Genomic DNA, 18,477 nt, shown 5'->3' with positions numbered 1-18,477 from the left:
TCAGGGTTTCCACCTGCCAGGGGGGTGAGGGAGTAGTGTCTAGGATTTGGCTGCTGAGGGATTATCCTGGCAGGCTAGTGAAGAAACCTATCTACGTGAGAAATGAGGCCTCTCTAAGATGAAGAAATCGAAAATGTCCTCACAAAGCCTTCTAGGGCCTTCATATATGCCAATCTACCACTCTTTTCTGTCCCAGTACAGTCTGTCAGCCTCAAGAGGTCTGGCATCCTCCTTCCTCCAAGGAGTTCCCCCATGACAAACTTGCATTTCCAAGGAGAAAAGTAGATGTTCAGAGTAGACAATGCTTAACAAGGGCTGGGGACGTGACGGTATTAGGGGGACATGGGCCAGAAATATAGGTAGCAAAGGAACAAATTCAGTTCTCAGGGAATCCCTACAAGACTTGAAAGGCAATAAACTAGGAAAGGGAGGCATTGTGAAGGAGACTAAAGATAGGCTCTTCTGAACACCTCATCTTGAAAAGTTGCTAGGGATAGCAACTTGTGTTCAAAAAGGAGGTAGAGCCAAGTATGGGTGGCCCATATCTTTAATCCCAGCACTCAGGAGAAGTAGGCAGATCTCTGTGAGTTCAAAACCAGCCTGGTCTACATAGTGAAACCCTGTCTTTTAAAAAAAAAATTGGAAGTTGGGCATGGTGGCACATGCCTTTAATCCCAGCAGAGGCAGGGGGATCTCTGTGAGATTGAGGTCAGCCAGGTCTACATAGTAAATTCCAGACCAGCTGGGGCTACAGGGTGACCTTGTCTCAAAAAACCCTAACAACAACAAAATAAAATAAAATAAAATAAACCAACAACAACAACCAAAAATTGGTAGTCCACCTCAAAAAACTATGGGTTTCTCTAGCCAGCCCCTGCTACCTGCTCCACCTTTTCAGCACTATACTTAAGCCACAGTAAAAGATCATCCAACAGAAGATCCCTCCTTTAGGACATTACCTCCTGATGGCAGCCAAGAAGTCCCTTATCTCCCCTTTAATGAGTCACAAGAGGCTTAGGTATGAATTTCCCTTAGTCATCTACTTCCCCCAAACTGCTCAAGGACCTCTGGGTCTATACATTGTTTCTACATGTAAAGGATAAGACAGGAGAGGTAATGCTTTTGGAGCCTCCCTGGAGAATATAGTAACCTGTAAGGATGATTCCTTTAGGCCAGGAAAGAATGGTCATTTTGCCTTTCAACCACAGACCTGGGGAGACGACAGAGGCACTGGAACTTTGATCCTTAGTCTCATCTCAATTGCAACCAGTAGTATAGATAAAAAAAAATGTACTGATCTTTGTCCCTGATTCCTGGCACAGTGTTTGTAAAATGCATGGAATTTCCTAAGTGACAAGGGACTTGTTTTTCACAACTAAGACCTTTCAACCATACCAGAATTTATGCTAATAAGGTGGCTTTTGGTGGGGCTTGCAGATAGCTTCAGCATGGGGCCTGGTCACCAGAAAGACTACCTCATGATTAGAGGGTTAGAATTTTAAGTCCCACCCTCCATCTCTGAGGAAAAGAGGGGGAATGGAGATTAATCGCCTATGGCTTATGCTTGAATCAATCATGTCTATGAAATGAAAGGTCCATTAAAGGTCCTAAACAATAGGCTTCAGAAAGCTTTCTCAACTCCATTTGAGCTGGAGGGTGACACACCCACAGAGGTCATGGAAACTGCAAACTGGCCTCCACAACTAACTCTAACAGCTTACCTCCAGCATTTCTTCCCTTGACTGTTCCTGAATTACCTTCTTTACATTAAACAGATAAACATTAAGTAAAGTGTTGTTCTGAGTTCCGTGAGAAATTTATTTAATCATCAAAATTATCAAACCTGATCAGAGGCTGTAGAAATCCTCAATAAATATATAAACTGGGCAGTGAGAGGTACATGTAGCCAAGGACTTGCAACTGACATCTGAAATAGAGGCAGTTTTAGGGGATTGAGCTCTTTAACTTGTGGAATCTGACACTAGTCCCCAGTATATAGTGTCAGAAATAAGCTGATTTGTTGGACACCAAGTAGTATCACCAGACTGAAGAACCACACAACCCCTCTGAAGCTGCAAAGGATCAAAGGCCCCACAGAGACAGCCCTGCAATCACCCAGACTGAGTCAGGTGCTCCTTCAGACAGATGTCCAGAGCCTGCAGGAAATCAGGCTCTTCTCTTAAGTACTTGAAACCAGCGTAGTTGGTGTACTATAAACGAGGTTTTTAAAATTCAATTCCCTCTTAATGCTTGTGCAGATCTGAAGTGATCTGACCAGATGGCTGGTGCTCTATAATTCTTGGATTGCTCTCATCAGTTGTTGATGATTTGGACTTTTATTTCTTTTTCTTTTTTTTTCATCCCTCAAATGAACGTGTTCCTGTACAGGCTTCCTGCTTGCTCCCATTGAGTGAGCCTTTGTGCTCATGCCAATATTTCAGAGATTCTCATAGCCTCCTGGAAGTCAGATCAGGTCAATAAGGAGCCCCAGGTTTGAGCCTGACTATACTTCTCAGAGTCCAATGGGGCCGACAGGCAGCACTAACAAATGGGTGGACTGGGTGGTCTTTGTCCAGGTGCCCCCTCACCTACACATTTCCTTTAAGGGCCCAAAGAAAGGAATCATGGGTATATATTTTAAATCATAACATGTTGAGTATGTCCTGTGTATTAGACCCTTTGAGAAACAGCTTACATCATTATCATACCACCTCTGGGAACTAGATATTTGCATTCCTATTTTCAAATGAAGAAACTAAAGTTCAGAGCATCTAAGCAACCAGACTGAGGCCACACAGTTCAAAAGAACATTGGGCAGGATAATGCATCATTAAATATTACTAACTGTTCCACTAAGATCTCAGCATTAGAGAAGGCCCTGGCCTTGCCATACTATTGTTTGCAGCCTTACCGAGCACAAAATATTTCTACCTGGGATATCCAAAATGGTCTTTTTTCATTGTCTCTGTATTATCTGTGAAACCATAAGCTCCTGGGGGATAGGGGAGCATGTCTATTTTGTTCCCCAGGAAGATAGCATGCCACAGTATTTATGAACTAGGTTTAAAGCCAGACAAAGCTATCTGAATACTGACTCCAGCATTTATAGGTTGTTTGGCTACATCTTTTCTTCTCTCTGAGGCTTAGTTTTGTCTATAAAAATGAGGATAGTTGTAGCATCTGCCCTCAAAGGGTGTCTGGCAGAGTCAACATTCAGTAAATGTGAGTAAATGTGTATCTCTAGCTACAAGTACAGTGCCTGGCACAAAGCAGGATCTCAGAAAATGCTTAGGGATGAGAAAGCCACTGATTCTGGCTGTGATCAGTGTTCTGTAATAACAAGGACAAGTACAAAGTTCTAGAATTTAGGAGCCCTCAGTCCCAGGATAAATTTCTGAGTTCCCTGCCTAGAACCAACAAGGCCTGCCAGCAAATAGCCTTCTTGTAAACAGCTGATGCTGAATCTATACACAAATGCTTGCTGTGCCTCTGTAAGGTAAGGCAGATCCCAAAATAAATCAGAGACAGGAAAATCACTTCCAGGAACAAGCAACTCCCAGTGAGGATATTGACAGTAACAACAGAGGCAGGCAGACTTCAGCAGGGAGACCTGTAGCTGTTTCAGTGCTGTGTATGCTGTATGGCTGGGGCCCGATTCCCACCTGGTCTAGAAGTCACGTGTTGTTCCCCTGGTGTGCCAAGCTATACTGCAGGCAGTCTGGAAATCTGCCTTTAAATGAGCTCAGCCCACAACCCAAACAGCCCATGTACCCCAGTATTCCTCCCCTTGAGAGCTGCAACATTTCCTTCAGAGACTGAAGGTGTTTTCAAAGAAGGACAGAACTGGGAGCCCAAGAAAGGGGTCAATAATTGTCTATATAAACTACTATTTTCCTTAAAATCACCAAGGGTTCCACCACCTTCCTGTGTCTGCCTCTAACTCTCAAGGAGGAAATGCTCTGCTAATTTTTCTATTTGTGCTTATCCCTGCTCCCTCATCAAAAATGCTGTTGAAGGAAAAAGGAAGAGAGCATTTCATGACATAGAAATCTTTCCTTGATATTCTAAGTCCCCTTCCCCAGGTAAGACCATAGGGATAGGAAGGCTGCATTTGAGGAAGGAGTATGAGGAAGGGTAAATAACCTAAAGGCCTTGAGAAAACACCATATGGAAACCTACCACTATTGAAGCTTCTCTTTTTAATTTTTAAAAATTATTATTAATTTTTATGGGGCTAGAGAGATGGCTCAGAGGTTAAGAGCACTGACTGCTCTTGCAGAGGACTCAGGTTCAATTCCCAGCACCCACATAGCAGCTACGAACCGTCCTTAACTCCAGTTCCAGGGGAATCCGAAGCCCTCTTCTGACCTCCTCAGCATTGCATGGCACAGGTGCCCTCACATACATGCAGGCAATACACTCATACACATGAAAAATAAAAATAATAAAATATTTTTAAAAATATTATTTTTATTTTATGTGTATGAGTGTATTGCCTGTATTTATGTAAGTGCACCCATGTCGTGCAGTGCCCTCAGAGGACAGAAGAGGGTGTCAGATACCCTGGAACTGGAGTTAAGGACAGTTGTTAGCTGCTCTGTGGGTGCTGGGATTCACACTTGGGTCTTCTACAACAGCCAGTCCTCTTAACTGCTGAGCCATCTCTCCAGCCCTACAGAAGCTTCTTAAAGTCTATACATATACATTATAAAAACAGGTTAAAAGGATGCCAGGTATGGTGGAGCACGCCTTTAATCCTAGCACTTGGGAGTCAGTCAGAGGCAGGAGGATCTCTGTGAGTTCAAGGCCAGCCTGGTCTGCACAGTGTGTTCCAGGCCAGCTAAGGGCTACAGGGAGACCCTGTCTCAAAAAGACCAAAAGAGAGAGAGAGAGAGAGACTAAATTGCTCCTTCTAGACGTCATAGGCTAATAAAAAACAAAACAAAACAAAAAACCACCTCAATACCAGGAATGAACTCCCTCTGTAGAAGCTGTTGACCAGACTCCCATAGATCCTCAAACAATACTGGCCATTGCCCCTGCTCTTGCTTACCCACCAGAACTTGATGATAATACCCTACTGCTGAAAACACCATGTACATGAGCTGTAGAATGAACAAGGAGAAATCAAGCTAGTGCTGACTTCTGAGCCTCATCTCTACTGGCTAACATTCATAGTGCTAGAAAGTGCTACGCATGCTACCAGAAGGAAAAAAATAATCATCAACTCCACCCAGTTGTGACTCCTGTGAACTACTATAACAACTGGCCTGGCAAGCTATGCCCTGACCACTGGTGCAATAGTGGCAAGAATATTATGGGAGTAACCAACCACTCTTTAATTGGATTTAAGGTCTGCTTCCTAGGACAAAGTCCATATCTGACACTGGTATCAGGCTTAAGAACCTGAGGCCAGACAGGTTAGATAGGAGAGAACCTAATACCAGCTTTCTACTAAATAATTATCATATTAAACTGACTTCTGATGACTTACTGTTATACGTATAGATTAATGCATCTCTCAACTCTCAACAGTGAAGTTTCCTTATGTAAAACCCACAACTGACCAGTGTGCAGAGAACAAGAGGCTACAGACTGCTTACCCCTGAAATAGGACACCTATATTAAACTTCTGCCTTCCAAGGTTGAGGGATCATTTCAGAAGAGGGGGCAGAAAGGTAAGAACCAGAGGTGGTAGACGACCACAAGGAAACAGAGTTTTCTAGGCATCTGGTCAGTTACTCATATGAACACACAGCAATGGAGCAGCACACACAAGTCCCATGAAATCTCAAACCAGACAAAATCCCAGCAAAGACATGAGGAAGTAAATAAGAAACCCCAGCCCAACCTAAGGAAATCATGGCAACTGATGGCTTCTTAGGAGGGGCAGAAATAGTCTCTTTCAAGGATTGGTTATTTGGTAAAGTTAACCAGGTTCCAGTGGATGGATCTATGCTGAAAGTCATTTAGGTACACTAATTAGACTCTATAAGCCTTACATATATAATAGACTACATTAAATTGTGTGGGAGGCAGTCAGGGGAAGTGTGGATAGGGAAGGGGATCTAAATGCCATCAAATTATATTGTATATAAATTGCAAAAATTCAATAAAAAATGAATAAATAAAATTTTTAAAAAGGAAGTCTAATGTTCATGCACTCTCACTGGTGTCCAATTCTACACAAAATTTAAGGTGTGTACAAGTAGAGAATTTACCTCTGAAAATCAGATTATCTATACCAAGTAATACCTTCATGACAGGTACAATATCCTGTGCAGCAAGCAGCCCTGCCTTGCAGATAAGGTAGAGGTGAAAAACATTCTTACACGTATGAGGCAGACATGAATGGAACCAAAGTTACTCTGGCCTCCAAGTGTCAGGGCCAGTGTGCTCAGCTGCAACACTACAGCCTTTGAGGCAGTTTCAAGGGAATTTTGTACAGAAGAATTTACAAGGAGCTCTTGAAAAACTATGAAGCACAGGGTGGTATCAAAGGAACATCAAGTTAAACGAAAAACATGTGCTTCACTTCAGTTCCTTTGAGGGCTCTCAGAACCCTCCCCTCACCCTTGTTGCATAGGCTCTGGCTTTTCCTTCCCAAGGATATATGCAGAGGCTCTTTAGCCATTAGCAGAAGCCCCACTGCCCAGAGGGATGGGCAGGGGCTCCAGGTTAGAACTACAAGCCCTGTTCTGTCTGCAGTGTCAACCAAGCCTTGACAGGGCTACTGATCCAGCCATAGGAACAGAGTACAAGTAGGAGCCCAGAACATTAAATTCCATCTGCTCCAGGCACTTGATGAAAAATGTATAAACAACTTCAAACAAAACAGGTGAACATAGCCCATATCTTCTATCCCCCACCCCTGAGAGCCCCTCTAGGTTTAGTCTTCAAGGACCAGAGGGATCTGTTCTCAGGGAAGCTGAGAGAGGACAGGCAGAAGGTGGACCTGTAAATCTAATACCTCTGTTCTCTGCCCAATGCCACTAGCCCCCACTTGGCTCCTTTAGTGCTTCATCATTCCTCTATGGCAGCAAGTACTCGTATGCAAGCCCAGCAGGAGTGATATTGCTACCAGAAAGCTGGCTGGCACGGCAAATACTGTTCCTGCCAGCAGAGCAGCAATGAGGGCAGTGAGGACACAGTGATGACTATCATCAAGGAGCTGACAAAACTACGCTATGACAGCTGCCCCAGCTGTCATACTTTGCCACAGTATAGACTACAAACATTGTATACCTGAGAATAGTCCCAAGTGTTAGCAAAGTGGACACCTATCCAGGGACAGCTGGAAATGGGAAGGAGAAGTGGGAAGGTAGCAGATCTAGGTTCTGAGGTCAATGACATGGGACAAGTTAGGTAAATAACATAGGACAAGTTACCTAACCTCTCTGAGAATTTTGCTATGTAGACCAGGCTGGCCTTGAACTCATAGAGATACACCTGCCTCTGCCTCCCAAGTGCTGGAATTAAAGACATGCACTACCACATCCAGCATAGCCTCAGTATTTTCAAAGAAAAATAAAGATGATAATAACTCAATTATTGTGAAGAAGAGTCATAGTGAACAAGATTGTGCAGATGAAGAACCTAGCACCATATCTGAATATGGTAAATAAACATTTCACAATTGCTGGCTATCTTTCTTATTATTTTAGCTCTGGATTCAGGCTCATATAAGGGTTAGGAAGTTGTTCCTTCTGAAGATGCCCCAATTATACCAGGGAAGGACCAGTCCCTTTTTTTTCTTGGCACACACACGTTCCTTTAACAACAGAACCAGTGCTCAGAACTCTCCCATGAACAACATTTCAGCAGCATTGAGCCGAGCAGCAGAGCCCAAAATAGCATTTGCAGAGCAAGGCACATGTCACTGCCTCGCCTGTGCTTCAGAACTGCAAGGAAAGAAAGTTTTCAATCACTTGCTCTGAAAGCATGGCCACCCACCACCTACCTTTCTTCCAGGGCACTCATATGCACAATCTGTATTCTGCTGGAAAATGAAGGTCCCCAAGCCCCACAACAGCAGCTACCACTCTGATGGACACTGTGAGAGCGGCTGCTCCCAGCCTTCAAGAACAAAGGACATTAGTAGTTTTGAATTCAAAGTGTGTTTCAAAGGGGCAGCACTGTCCCTGCTACCTGGCCGAAGAGCCTGCCACTCTTGAGTAGGGTGAAACACCTCCAGGACTTCAGTGTCCAGCTCCTCCTCTGCTTTGGTTTTCTTTGAGTCTGATTCTTTGGTGCTTCTCTTCTCTGGGTTGGTCAATGCAAACTCATTCTGAAAAAAGAAAACAGCACTCACCCATCACCATAAGGCTCCAGAAAGCAGAAAACAGCTTGAGGTGACACTCCTTTTCTATGCCCTCTCCCTCTTCTCAGATATATTTAGACATCTGAGATTCCTCTCACAGGGTCAGCCTCAGAACCAGCACATAGGCAATATGGTTAAATGAACACAGCATGCTATCAGGTATACGCAGAAGATTTCATACTATCTTAAGGGAGCTAAATTCTAGGGGAAAAGGTTGGCAGAATCTTTTACTTTATATTTGACATATTACTATACTGTTTAATGTGCAAAAGCTGGCATCTGAGGTCCAAATGACTACCAAGTAACCCAGCAATTCCCCTGGGGACCAATAGGGTATAAGTGTCCTGGGATATTTCATCCCATGTAGTAAGAATTGCAAGTGGGATTCCGACTAGACTGAGGCAAGAACATGTCCAGGTTGGAAATTGCTTCCCCAAACCTTCATTCCACCCCATGGAAAACAAGAAGAATTAACGAGATGAGTCTGTAGAGCACTCAGCTCAGAAGACAGAGATGAAACATAACACCGGGTATTACTCACTTTACTCCTTTCTGGCCTCCCATTTTAAAGCCTGTTTTTGCATAAAAGCAGTCAGGCAGTCCTCAGAAACTAGAAGTGGAGGTTCCAGAGCTTTGGGAAACTACATTTGGGATAGCAAAGAGGAACCCACACTGGCACATGGGAAGGTCATTCCAGCCTTCCACTTCTCCTGTTGTAATTTTTTCTCTACTTCTTGGAATCTTCCTTTGAGCCCACACCTGTGCTAAGGACTTTACATAGATCTCACTTTGGTCTCTCAACAATTCTTACCCATCCCAGGAGGTCTTATGTGCATGCATCTCCTCAAGCAGCATCCCAGCACTAGAAAGGGACTCACACCTGTCTGGGTCCCTCATTATCTAAGGTTAAGATGTTTAGGTGTCACTGATGACAATACAAAGCCCCTCTAAGAACCTTCACATTTTAACAACTAATAAAAGCATGAAACCTAGGTGGCAGAATTTCACACTTCTTAAGGACCTACTAGTAAGGAAAATATCTTGGGCAAAAAGAGGCTCTTAAGTCATCTCACAATTAATGAGAGTACTGATCCCATCATAGTGGAAAAGAACTCAGTTTGCATCATACAACACAAAATTCAAATCTCATTTTCTTGTGATTCTGGAGAAGTTACTTAACTTTCTAAGCCTCAGTTTCTACATCTGTAAACTGGAAACAACATCTAGCACATATATTAGATGAGGTTCTATACTGTAAGTCAGTAACCTCAGAAACATGATACCTATCATCATCATCATCATCATCATCATCATTATTATTATTATTATTTATAAAAGCAGTCCAAGTTGTCAACTTCCCAGTTCCTGAGGGCAGGTATTGTGTCCATCTATCATCACTATATCCCCAAGACCTTGCATGCACAGGCAGGGCTTAGTTTATAATTGGTGAATGTATGAAACATACCTTCTCATAGGCAGGTGTGACTTTGAAGCTTGAGAATAAGGCAAGCCCCAAATCCTTGAGTCTGCTGGAGACAGGTATTAGTACTAGTCTAAAATATTCTAGAATGAAGACTATCTCAACTGCTAAATACCCAAAATCTTTGTATTCTAGGACCAAGCCACACAGGTCAGCCCATGCCAGAAGCACTAGACTACAGGATTAAAAGAATATTAATAAAATTTTCCTCAGAGCTATGTCGAGAAAATACCTCCGGGGGTCAGGCATGGATGGATATAAATGAGTGAAGTGGGCCAGGTGTAAACAACAGGGAGCACTGGCCTGTGAAATGCAGCCCTCCCACCTTCACTAAGGCAGCTGCTACTCGGCTGGTCTACCCCAGGCATACAACTTGAACACACAAAACAGAAATCTGAATTTTTATATGTGAACTGTTCACATTTTTAGAATACTAAGAAGGCCAAATTAAACATCTAAGCTCTAAATTGCAACTTTTGCTTTAGTGTACCAATAGGTAACTCCTGGCAAGGCTAGTGTTCATGCTGATGACTAGGAGATGGGAAAAGCTGCTTTTTCTGGATTTTATTAACAAGGATAACAGATCAAGTTCAAGAGGAAGTGTTAGAAAGAGACTCATGTGTATTCAGCAACATGTCTGACTACAGGTACCTGACATGCTTTCCTCTATAGCCAAGGACCAAAACAGTGGGAAAACAATAGCTATTATACTGGTGTTTGAGGTCCAGCACTTGAGTGAAATGGGAATATTACAGACATTGCAGAGTATGACTATGCCTAATGGCCTTATAAAGAAGGAGTATACATAGTATACTGTCCCATCCCTCAAAATCAAACAGAACCAAGAGAGACTTCATTTTGTGGGAAAAGAGCAAGCAGGAGGCCCCACAACTCTCCCTCCTGTCATTGACACATGAGACATTTATTGCTGGAGAAGCCTGTAGTATTCACAGCTCTGATTCTAGTTTGGGGGGGCTGTCAGGTTACCACATCATTGAATTACCATAAAGAATAAGCTCAGCCCTCCTCTGTGCCCTCCTCTACAGAGGCTCCTGATGCACAATGCATTAGCAGCTTAACCAAGTCAGCCCTAGAGGCAGCTTGGCAGCTAGCATTGACCAGAGTAGTTGGTTGAGGCCCAAAGGAAACAGAGCTGTGATACTGTTTGTCTTCTTGCAGCCCCAAGAAGCAACTAGGCTTTGCAGTCTCAGAAGCTCTGCCGACTGAGGCCCTGAGAAGCATATGGGCAACCTAGCTTGAGCAGTGGTCCATGAAGGCACTGGCACCGGTACAATCTTTGGATACATATAATACCCCATCTGGGCCCACTGGAACAGCCCAGCCCCCACAGAACTCTCAGATGCTGTGAAGCTCTCAGACACAGGGTCCTTGCAAATGGATAGGAATCATGACTCCACAGCCATGCCAACTATTTCTCACATGTGCAGATCCCCTAGAGTAGCCTTATCCATACTACAGGCATCCCATACCCACAGGCAAATATACTGAACCAGAGCTGCCAGCAAATCACCTTAGAGAATTTAGGTGAAATCCAAAACCCCCTGAAGCCTAAACTACTAACACACTATAGACGTCAATAACACTGATCATAGCTGAAGAAGCTACATGCACTAAAGTGCTCATTTAGAACCAAAGTCAATGTAGCCTATCCTCTCAGTTCCCTAGCACTCACTGTCAGGATGGCAGACACCTATAATCTCAGCATTCAGGATTTTAGGCAAGAGGCTCTCAGGTTTGAAGCCAGCCCAGGCTCCACAGCAAGACACTATCTCAAGACAAAAACTGGTAGAAGCAACTAAAGCACCAGATGCACAAATAACATGGAAAAACAAGCTGCATAAAAGAAAAGGTATCACAATGCCTACAATGGAACAAAATAACTCTGGCAAGAAACCACAAAGAAAAGGAAATTAATGAATTGCCTGGAAAAGAATTCAAGATAATGGACTTAAGAAAACTTAATAATATATAAGAGAATACATTTAAGTCAATAAAATTAGGAAGTCAATTCATCAGATGAATGAGATATTTAACAGAGATATAGATCATTCAAAAGAAACAAACAAAAATCCTTAAACTAAAGAATTCAACAAGTGAAATAAGAAATGTAGAGACATTCTTAGCAATCAGGGAAATGCAAATTAAAACTATGCAGATATGCAGATACTCTCTCTTCTCATCCTAGTCAGAATGGTTATCATCAAATGCTGGTGAGGATTTGGGGGAGAAAGGAACACCTAGATACCTGTGGTGGGAATGTGAACTAATACAGCCAATATGGAAATTACTATGGAGGGGCTTCAGAAAATGAAAAGTAGAGGCTAGAGAGATGGCTCAGCACTGACTGAGCACTGGCTGCTTTTGCAGAGGACCTGAGTTCAGTTCCAAGTACCCACATGTCAGCTAACAACCATCAGTAACTCCAGTTCCAAGGGATCTGACACCCTTTTCTGGCCTCCATGGGCATTGCGCGCGCGCACACACACACACACACACACACACACACACACACACACACACACACAGAGAGAGGCAAAACATCCATACACATAAAAATAAATCAATCAAAAATATTGAGAAAAAAAACTAAAACTAGAACTATCACATGATCCAGCTGTACCACTCCTGGGTATGTATGTCACAGAAATACTTGTAAATCGAGTTATTGCAGCACTATTCACACTAGCTAAGACAGGAACCAGCTCAATGTCTATCAATAGATGAATGGATAAAGGAAATATGGTATATTTACATAATGGAGTTTTAGTCAATAGTAAAGAAGCATGAAATTATATTATTTGGAGTATGTGCATAAAAACAAATCATTTGCATGAAAATGAATGGACCAGAAGATCATCATGTTAAGCAACATAATCCAGACTCAGGAAGGCAAATATCACATGCTTCATCTCTTATGGGGACTCTAGATTTAAATTTATATTTGTTTATGTGTATACACATGTATGTGTGTATGTAGGGCATGAAAGTAGAAAAGGGACTAGGAGAAAGATGTCTAAAGGGGGAGAACAAAAGAGGAGAAAGGATACATAACAGGAAAGCAGGAGAAGGGAAAATTTGGGAAAAGGAGACCAACAAGAAGTAGGGAAAGGGAAGACAGTATGGGGCATGAGTAAGAACAAAGTAGAATGATACGTGTATGAAAATGTCACAGCGAAACACACTCATTTGTATGATGACCAAAAAAACATGAATACATTTTTAAAATTTACCATAAAACTCATAACTACAAATATAAATGGATTACATCTCCCAATTAAAATATACAAACAGACTGAATGAAGTAAAAATCAAGACCCAAAGATATGTTACCTATAAGAAACTCATTCCAGACTGGGCATGGTGGCACACGCCTTTAACCCCAGCACTCGGGAAGCAGAGACAGGCAGATCTCTGTGAGTTCAAGGCCAGCCTGGTCTACATAGTGAGTTCCAGGCCAGCTGGGGCTACAGGGTGACCCTGTCTCAAATAAAAAGGAAAAAAAGAAAGAAAGAAACTCATTCCACCAATAAAGACATACATAGACCAAAAGTGAAGAGATGGGGAAAATATCATGCAAACAGAAAGTAGAAGTAAGCTGAACATGTATCAGATAAAATAGGCATTAAGTCAAAAATTTTAAACACAGAGAAGGTCACAATGATAAACGGATCAATTCAACAAAATGAAACAGCAATGCAAATGTATACACACCTAATGCTGGAATATCCAATTGTACAAAGCAACCCCTGTTACATCTAAAAGGAGAGGCAGGCTCTAATACACAATAATGGGCATTTTGCAGATAACAACCAACAAAGAAACATTGGAGTTGCATATACTCTAGTCCAAATACACAAAAAGCTTCAGGATATACATTTTTCTTCTCAGAACATGGAATTTTCTTCAGAATACACTATGTTATGTCACAAAACAAATCTCAAAAAAATTATAAAAACTGAAATCTGAAATGGCATGTATTTTCTCTAACAACAATGGAGCAAAAGCTTGAAACCAACAAGAAGAACTTAAGAAATTGTACAAATAGGGACCAACAAGATGACTCAGCAGAACAAAGCACTTGCCATCAACTCTGATGACCTGAGTTCAATCCTTGGGAACCCACATGATAGAAGGAGAGAACCGCTTACTGCAAGTTGTCCTCCAACCTCCATACTCCATCATGCCCATGTATACACACACACACACACACACACACACACACACACACACACACATCATAAATCAATGTAATACAGAAAAAAAATTTTTTTGAGACAGAGTCTCTTTGCAGCCCCAGCTGGCCTGGAACTCACCATGTAGAACAAGCTGGCCCTAAACTTACAGAGCTCTGCCTGCCTTTGCCTCCCAAGTTGGGATTAAAGGCATGTGCCACTACACCCAGCTGTAATACAGAAAAATTTTAAAGAAACTACAAATACATGGAAATTAACATTCTCCTGAATAAGCAATAGGTCCATGGCAAAAGAAAAAAGAAAATTTAAATTTTCTTGAGCCAGGTGTAGTGGTAAACATCTGTAAACCTAGCACTTGGAAATCAGAGGCAGGAGGATCAGGATATCAAGGTTCTGATTCATAGATCAGAAAACTTATTAATGTCAAAATGTATACACCACCCAGGTAATCTACAGAGTTAATATAATTTTACAGAATTAGTTTTTTATTTTGGGGTTTTGTTTTGCTTTGTTTTTGAGACAGGGTCTCCCTGTAGCCCTAGCTGTCCTGGAATGCACTATGTAGACCAGGGTGGCTGGCCTCCATCTCCCAGAGATCTGTGTCCCAAGTGCTGGGATTTAAAGGCATATACTACAACACCCTGTAGAATTAGGTTTTTTTATATATTTTATTCATTAATTTTATTCTATGTGTCTGAATGCATTGCCTGCATGTAGAATCCCATGGAACTGGAATTATGGACAGTTGTTAGTCACTGTGGGTGTTGGGAATCAAACCTGGGTCCTCTATATGAGCAATCGGTGCTCTTAACTGCTGAGCCATCTCTTCGGTCCCCTGAATTAGGTTTTTAAAAGACTGCTAAGATTTGGGCCAGTAAGATGACTCAGTTGATAAGGGTGCTTTGCCACCAAGCCTGCCAGCCTGAATTTGATCCCCACATCAAATACAGGACCCACATGGTGTAAAGAACTGAACCCGAAGTTGTCCTCTAATCACACACACATCATGAAACACAAGTGCCCAACACATACACAAACACAAAATAAATAAACAAACAAATATAAAAAAAAAACCAAAATTTTTAACATGCTAAAAATTTTGGAACCACACACACACAAAAAAAACAAATAGCCAACACAATCCTGAGTAAAACAAACAAACAAAAAGAAAAAAAGGTAGTGGGGCTAAAGATAACCCAAGTTCAATTCCCAGCAAACATGTCAAGTGGCTCATAACTCCAGCTCCAGAAGATCTAATGCCCTCTTCCATCCTCCTTGGACATTCACACGCATGTGACATACACATTGTGGTAGTTTGAATGAGAATGTCCCCCATAGGCTCCAAGTATTTGGACATTTTGTCCCCAGGTGGTGGCAGTTTGGGGAGGTCTTAAGAGGTATAGCTATGCTAGAGGAGCAGGCTTAGAGAGTTCTTAATCCTTGCTGGATCTCGAGTCACTCTCTTGCTTCCAGTGCCTGCTTGAAGATGAGTACCCTGCTTTCTGCCCCAGCCATCTCCTGCCACTATGCCTGCCTGCTATGATGGACTGTAATTCCCCTGGAACCATAAGCTCAAATAAACTCTTTCTTCTATAAGTTTCTTTGGTCAGTGTTTCTATCACAGCAACAGAAAAGTAACTAATACACACATGAATAAAAAATAAATAAATCTTTAAAAACACCCACAAGACTGGTAAGGGCTGAGGATGTATCTCAGTTGGTACAGTGCTCATCTAGCATGAAGGAAGGCCTGGGTTTGATCCCCAGCTCCACATAAACTGGATGTGGTGGTACACACCTGTAATCCCAGTATTCAGGAAGATTAGAAGTTTAAGGTCATCCTAAACTACACAATGAGTTCAAGACCAGGCAATAGGAAACCTCAACAAAAAAGAAAAGAGAGTGAGGGGAAGGGAAAGAGATGGGAAAGGAGGGGAGGAACGGGAGGGAAGAAGAGGAGAGGCACCAAGGGGAGGAAAGGAGAGGAAGAGAAAAAAAAATTTAAAGAAACTATAGAGGGCCTGGAGAGATGGCTCAGCGGTTAAGAACACTGGTTGTTCTTGCAGAAGACCCAGGTTCAAATCCCAGCACCCACACGGCAGCTAACAACTGTCCTAACTCCAATCCCTAGGGATCCAACAGCCTCTTCTAACCTCCGTAGGCACTGCACGACACAAGTACACTTACCTACATACAGGCAATACATGCATACATATAAAATAAAAATAATAAAAAAAAATTTTAAAAAGAAACTATAGAAAAAAAACATGGGTTAGGACATTGGTCTGAGCAAAGGGTTTTTGTTTATGATCCCAAAAACACAAAACACAACAACTGCTATTACACCAAACTAAAAGCCTTTTATACAGAAAAAGAAATAACAGGGTAAACAAACATCCTCAAGAATGGTCGAAAACTGGGTCACCAAGATACTTCAGTGAATAAAGCACAAGCCTGATGGTCTGAATTCAATCCCTAGAACCCACATAAAAGACCAACTCACAAAGTTATACTCTGACCTTTACATACATGCTCCCCCCACACACACATCATACACATGATAACAGTAATAAAAAAGTTAAAGAATGGGGAAAAAACATTTGCAAATCATTCATCCAACAATGGACTACTACCCAGAATATGCAAGAAACCCAAAAAAATCAATACGGAAAAAAATTGTTGTTGCTGTTTTAAGACAGGGTCTCCCTATAGTCTCAGCTGACCCAGAACACCTTTGTAGACCAGGCTGGTCTCAATCTCACAGAGATCCACCTGCCTCTACCTCCCAAGTGCTAGGATTAAAGGTGTATACCATCATGCCCAGTTTCCCCAAATTTTTTTAAATGGAAAAGTAGGGCTGGGATGTTGCTCAGTGGTAGAATACTTGTCTAGTATATATGAAGTTCCTAAGTTTGATCCTCACTAATAGGCAGAAAAAAACAAGTGTCATGGAGTCATTGGGCTAAAGCAGTAGAGCACTTGTCTGGCATGCATAAATCCCTGGCCTCAATACCTAGTATTACAAAAAAAGATAAAGAAATTCTCTCTAAATAATGGGCAAATTGACATGAACAGATGTATCTCAGATAGAGTTAACAAGTATGTGAAAAAGTGTTCAACATAACTAATCATCAGGGAAGTACAAATCAAAACCAAAATGAGTTATCATTCTACCCTAGTTAGAATGGCTACTATGAAAAACACGAAAAAAAAAAAAAAAAAAAAAAAAAAAAAAAAAACTTCTGGTGAGGGTGCAGAAAAGGGAATTCTTATACACTGTTGGTAGGAATATGATTTAGTATAGTCATTATGAAAAGCAGTGTAAAGATTCCTCAATACCCAGAAATAAAACTGACATATATGATCTGTCAGTCATACTACTGATCATATACACAGAGAAGCTGAAATCAGTATGTCAAAGAAAGGACTAATTGGTGTTTACTGCAGCACTAGTCACAATAACTAAGATACAGAATCAATCGAGGTGTCTATCAGTGGATAAAAGGATAAAGAAAATATGGCACACAGCACTTGGGAGGCAGAGGCAGACAAATCTCTGTGAGTTCAAGGTCAGCCTGGTCTACATAGCAAGTTCCACTGGGGCTACAGGGAGACCCTGTCTCAAAAAGACCCTCTCCCCCCACAAAATGGCACATATACACAAAAGACTGATTGGAGAACACTGTATTAGTGAAATAAGTTAGGCCCACAAGGGTTGGGTTTTTTGTTTTTGTTTTTGCTTTTGTGGGAGCAAACCCAGGGACTCATACTTGCTAGCCAAGCACTCAACCTTGGAACTACATCCCCTAGGCCACAAAGAAATGTAAATGCCACATATTCTTACATATGTGGAAGCTAAAAACTTGATCTCATAATAGAGAACAGAGAAACCAAAGCCTAGAATAAAAAGATGATGGCTAATGAGTACAGGTACTGTTGGATAGGAGTAATAATTTCTATGCTCTATAGCACAGTAAGATGACAAGCTTTTGTTTTGTTTTGTTTTCTGCTTGGTGGTTACATTTCATTTTGAGACAGAGTCTTACTATGTAGACCTGGCTGACTTGGAACTCGTGACAGACCAGGCTGGCTGTGAACTCATAGATAGCTGCCTACCTCTACCTCCTGAACGCTGGGATTAAAGGTGTGCACCACAATAGCCCCTGGACAACTATGCTTGACATCATTTAATTTCATATTTCAAAACAGTTAGTAGAGAAGAGTTTGAATGTTCTCAACACAAATAAATGATAAGCATCTACGGTTAGAGATAGGGCACTTACCCTAATCTGATCATTACACACTGTATTCTTGTACTCTATCCCTTAAATTATGTACTGCATGGATTAAAAATACACTGAAAGAAAAACAAAATGACCAATGAGCCACTGATGCACATGCTTTAAATCCTAAGGAGATCTAACACTTCTCCAGCAATTCTATCATCATTCAAAATGTTTTTT

At 41.7% G+C, this 18,477-nt stretch overlaps 1 protein-coding gene across 3 annotated transcripts in view; it reads right to left on the bottom strand.

The window, feature by feature from the left end:
- Sil1 (SIL1 nucleotide exchange factor) overlaps window positions 1–18,477 on the bottom strand; it is a 314,878-nt gene that overhangs the window by 204,823 nt on the left and 91,578 nt on the right. For all 3 annotated transcript variants that reach the window (XM_008834287.2, XM_029564109.1, XM_008834288.2), the window contains exon 3: window positions 8,149–8,287. In XM_008834287.2, the coding sequence (XP_008832509.1) occupies window positions 8,149–8,287 (139 nt within the window). The remainder of the gene's footprint in view (window positions 1–8,148; window positions 8,288–18,477) is intronic.

The sequence above is a fragment of the Nannospalax galili genome, unplaced genomic scaffold, assembly GCF_000622305.1.
Source record: "Nannospalax galili isolate Female #2095 unplaced genomic scaffold, S.galili_v1.0 scaffold856, whole genome shotgun sequence".
Classification (NCBI taxonomy): domain Eukaryota; kingdom Metazoa; phylum Chordata; class Mammalia; order Rodentia; family Spalacidae; genus Nannospalax; species Nannospalax galili.
The sequence above is the reverse complement of the archived record's forward strand: the minus strand, read 5'-3'. Positions and strand labels throughout refer to the sequence as shown.